We start from the raw sequence: 5,556 nt of genomic DNA on the forward strand, positions 1-5,556 counted from the left end.
CCTTAGCCATAGACAGAGCCATAGACATAGACATAGCCATAGCCATACACATAGACATAGACGTAGCCACAGACATAGCCATAGCAAAAGCCATAGCCTTTAGCCATAGCCATAGATATAGACATAGACATAACTAGAGCCATAGACATAGCCATAGCCATAGCCCTAGACATAGCCATAGACATAGCCATAGCTATAGCCATAGACATAGACATAGCCATAGTCATAGCCCTAGACATAGCCAGAGCCATAGCCATAGCCATAGCCATAGACTAAGACATAGCCATAGCCATAGCCATAGCCATAGATGTAGTCAGAGACATAGTCAGAGCCATAGCCTTAGCCATAGTCATAGACGTAGCCAAAGCCATAGCCGTAGCCGTAGTTGTAGCCATAGCAGTAGCCATAGCAGTAGCCGTAGACATAGCCAGAGCCATAGCTATAGCCATAGCCATAGCCACATAGCCATAGCCACATTGACATAGCCATAGACATAGTCAGAGCCAGAGCTAGAACCAGAGACATATTCATAGCCATAGCCATAGCCATAGACAGATATAGACATAGCCATAGCCATAGCCATAGTATTAGCCATACCCAGGGACATAGCCTTAGCCATAGACATAAACATAGACATAGCCATAGCCACAGTCATAGCCATAGCCATAGAGATAGCCATAGCCATAGACATAGCCATTACCATAGCCTCACACATAGACATATACAAAGACATAGCCATAGCCATACACATAGACATAGCCATAGCCATAGCCGTAGCCATATGCATAGCCATAGCCATAGCCATAGCCATAGACATACCCATAGAAAAAGACATAGACATAGCCATAGCCATAGCTGAAGACATAGACTTGGCCATAGCCATAGCCATAGCCAAAGACAGAGCCATAGCTATAGCCATAAACAAAGACATAGACATAGCCATAACCATGGCATCCATAGCCATAGCCATAGCCATAGCCATAGACATTGACATAGACATAGCGATAGATATAGACAGAGCCATAGCCATAGCCATAGATATAGACAGGGCCATAGCCATAGCCAAAGCCATACCATTAGACATAGCCATAGCCATAGCCAAAGACATAGACATAATCACAGCCATAGCCATACACATAGACATAGCCATAGCCATAGATAGAGACATAGCCATAGACATAGACATAGACATAGCCATAGCCATAAACATAGCCATAGCCATAGCCATATCCATAAACATAGACAGAGACATAGCAATAGACATAGACATAGCCATAACCATAGCCGTACACATAGACATAGACGTAGCCATAGCCATTAACATAGACATAACCCTAGCTATAGTCATAGCCAAAACCATAGTCATAGCCATAGACAGACATACCCAGAGCCATAGCCATAGACATAGCCATAACCATAGCCATAGACATGGACATTGACATACACATAGCCATAGATATAAACAGAGCCATAGCCATAGCCATAGCCATAGATATAGACAGGGCCTTAGCCATAGCCATAGCAATAACTATAACCAGAGCCAAAGAGAGACATAGCCATAGCCATAGCCATAGACATAGCCATAGCCAGAGCCATAGACATGGACATCACCATAGCCATAGCCATAGCAATAGACACACATAGCCATAGACATAAACATAGTCATAGCCATAGACATAGCCATCGCAATTGCCATAGCCATAGCCATAGCCAGAGCCATAGACATACCCATAGCCATAGCCATAGACATAGCCATAGACAGAGCCATAACCAAATACATAGACGTAGCCATAGCCATAGCCATAGACAGCCATAGCCATAGACATAGACATAACAAGCCATAGACAGCGCTATAGCCATAACCATAGCCATAGCCATAGAAATAGCCAGAACCATAGCCATAGACATAGCCATAGCCATAGCCATAGCCATAGACATAGACAGAGATATAGACTTAACCAGAGCCATAGCTATAGCCATAGTCATAGGCATAACCATGGACATAGACAAAGACATAGCCATAGACATAGACATAGCCTTAGACATAGATATAGGAAACCATAACCATAGCCATAGCCATAGCCATAGCCATTGACATAGACATTGCCATAGACATAGCCAAGGCCATTGATAAAGACATTGCCATAGACATAGCCATAGCAATAGCCATAGACATGAACTTAGCCATAGCCATAGCTATAGCCATAGACATAGACATAGACATAGACATAGACATAGCTATACCCATAGCCATAGACATAGACATAGTTATAGCCATAGATATAAACAGAGCCATTGCCTTAGCCATAGCCTTAGCCAGAAACATAGACATACACATAGCCATAACTATAGACTCAGCCGTAGCCATATCCATAACAGTTGCCATAGACATAGCCATAGTTGTAGCCATAGCCGTAGCCGTAGCCCTAGCCATAGCCATAACCAGATATATAGCCGTAGAATTAGCCATAACCGTAGCTGTAGCCAGACCATAGCCATAGACATAGCCTTAGCCATAGCCATAGCCAGACATAGACATAGACATAGACATACAAAGAGATATAGCCATAGCCAAAGCCAAAGCCAGACATAGCCAGAGCCATAGCCAGACATAGCCAGAGCCATAGCCATAGACATATACATAGCCATAGCCATAGACATAGCCATAGACATAGCCATAGACTTAGACAAAGACGTAGTCATAGCCATAGCCTTAGCCATAGCCAGACATACATATATCCATAGGCATAGTCATAGACATAGCCATAGCCATAGCCAGAGCCATAGAAATAGACATAGCCATAGCCATAGTCATAGACACAGCCATAGCCATAGACATAGACATAGACATAGACTAAGACATAGCCATAGCCATATCTAAACATAGACATAGCCATAGCCACACCCAAAGATATAGACATAGCCATAGGCATAGCCATAGCCATAGACATAGACAAAGCCATAGCCATAGATGTTGCCGTAGCTGTAGCCATTGCCTTTGCCGTTGCCATCGCCGTTGCCGAAGCCGTAGACGTAGCCGTGGACATGGACGTGGACATAGCCATATCCATAGCCATATATTTGGACAAGGACATGTCCATGGCTATGGACATAGACATAGCCATAGTCATAGACATAGACATGACCATAGCCATAGACATAGACATAGCCATAGCCATAGCCATAGACATACACATAGCCAGAGCTATAGCCATAGTCATAGCCATAGCCATAGCCATAGACATAACCATAGCCATAGCCATTGAAATAGCCATAGCCGTAGCTGTAGATGTAGCCGTAGCTGTAGCCATGGCTGTAGCCATAGCCATATGATGTAGCCGTAGCCATAACTGTAGCTGTAGCCGTAGCCATAGCCATAGCCATAGCCATAGACATAGACATAGCCATAGCCATAGCCATAGATATGGTCATAGCCAGAGCCATGGCCAAAAACATAACCATAGCCATATCTGTAGCCGTAGCCGTAGCCATAGACGTAGCCGTAGCCATAGACATAGACATAGCCACAGCCATAGACATAGACATAGACATATACATAGCCATTGTATACATAGCCATAGCCCTACCTATAGACATAGACATAGCCATAGCCATAGCCATAGACATTGCCATAGTCATAGCCATAGCCATAGCCAAAGCCAAAGCCATAGACATAGACATAGACATAACCATAGCCATAGACATACCCATAGACAGTGCCATAGCCATAACCATAGACATACACATAGACATAGCCATAGCCATAGCCATAGCCATAGACATAGACATAGCCATGGCTATGGCTCTGGCTACATCTATGTCTCTGTCTATGTCTGGGTATGGCTATGGCTATGGCTATGTCTATGTCTATAACCATGGTCATGGCCAGGTCCATGTCTATGTTTATGTCTATGTCTATAGCTATGGCTATGGCTATGGCAATGTCTATGGCTACAGCCATGGCTACGTCAATGGCTATGGCTTTGGCTATGGCTATGAATAAGTCTATGTCTATGGCTCTGTCTATGTCTATGTCTATAGCTATGGCTATGACTATGGCTATAGCTCTGGCTATGTGTATGTCTATGGCTATGGCTATGGCTATGGCTATAGCTCTGTCTATATTATGGCTATGTCTATATCTTTGGCTATGTCTATGTCTATGGCTATGGCTAGGGATGCTATGGCTATGGCTATAGAAATGATTATGGCTATGTCTATTGTTATGGCTATGTCTATGTCTATGGCTATGGCTCTGTCTATAGCTATGGCTCTGGCTATGTCAATGTCTTCAGCTATGGCTATGGCTATGGCTATAGCTATGGCTATGGCTATATCTATGTCTTAAGCTATGGCTATGGCTATGGCTATAGATATGTCTATAGCCATAGATATGTCCTTGTCCATGTCTATGTCTATGGCTATGGCTATGGGTATGGCTACGTACACGTCCATATCCATGTCCACGGCTACGGCTATGGCTTCGGCAACAGCGATGGCAACGGCAACAGCGATGGATACGGTTACGGCTACATCTATGGCAATGGCTTTGTGTATGTCTATGTCTATGGCTATGGCTATGTCTATGGCTATGTCTATGTCCATGGGTATGGCTATGGATGTGTCTATGTTTAGCTAGGGCTACTGCTATATCTATGTCTTACTCTATGTCTATGTCTATGTCTATGGCTATGTCTATGACTGGCTATGTCTATGTCTATGGCTATGGCTATGTCTATATCTCTGGCTCTGGCTATGTCTATGTCTATGACTACGTCTCTCTCTAAATCTATGGCTATGTCTATGGCTATGTCTATATCTATGGCTATGGCTATGTCTATGTCTATGGCTATGGCTCTGGGTATGTCTGGCTATGGTTATGGCTATCTCTATGTCTAAGTCTATGTCTATATCTATGTCTGGCTATGGCTATGGCTAAGGCTGTCTATGGCTATGGCTATGGCTACAGCTACGGTCACGGCTAAGTTTACGGCTATATCAATGGCTATGGCTATAGCTAGGGCTACAGCTACGGCTACGGCTATGGCTACAGCTATGGCTATGTCTATGGCTAGGACTATGGATATAGCTATGGCTATGGCTATGTCTATATCTATGTCTATGACTAAGGCTATGGCTAAGGCCATGGCTATGTTTATGTCTATGGCTATATCTACGTCTATGTATATGTCTATGGGTATAGCTAAGTCTATGTCTATGGCTATGTCTCTGTCTATGTCTATGGCTATGGCTATGGCTATGACAATGTCTATGGCTATGGCTATGGCTATGTATACCATGGCTATTGCTATGGCTATGTCTATGGCTATGGCTATGTCTATGTGTTTGTCTCTGGTTATGGCTATGACTATTTCTATGGGTATGTCTATGGCTATGGTTATGTCTATGTCTATGTCTATGGCTTTGGCTTTGGCTATGGCTATGGCTATGACTATGGCAATGTCTATGGCTATGGCTAAGGCTAAGTCTATGTCTTAGTCTATGTATATGTCTATGTCTATGGCTATGTCTATGGCTATGTCTATGTCTATGGCT

The 5,556-nt window shown here is 43.5% G+C and overlaps 1 protein-coding gene across 1 annotated transcript; it reads right to left on the reverse strand.

Moving 5' to 3' along the window:
• Positions 1-2,038: 2,038 nt before the first annotated feature.
• On the reverse strand, positions 2,039-3,546 carry LOC137656524 (antifreeze protein Maxi-like). Its single transcript, XM_068390697.1, has 3 exons — positions 3,249-3,546; positions 2,906-3,103; positions 2,039-2,508 (listed from the first exon to the last, which is right to left on the reverse strand). The coding sequence occupies exons 1-3, from the start codon at positions 3,544-3,546 to the stop codon at positions 2,039-2,041; spliced, it is 966 nt and encodes a 321-aa protein (XP_068246798.1).
• Positions 3,547-5,556: the final 2,010 nt, after the last annotated feature.

Source organism: Palaemon carinicauda, chromosome 17 (assembly GCF_036898095.1).
Source record: "Palaemon carinicauda isolate YSFRI2023 chromosome 17, ASM3689809v2, whole genome shotgun sequence".
Classification (NCBI taxonomy): domain Eukaryota; kingdom Metazoa; phylum Arthropoda; class Malacostraca; order Decapoda; family Palaemonidae; genus Palaemon; species Palaemon carinicauda.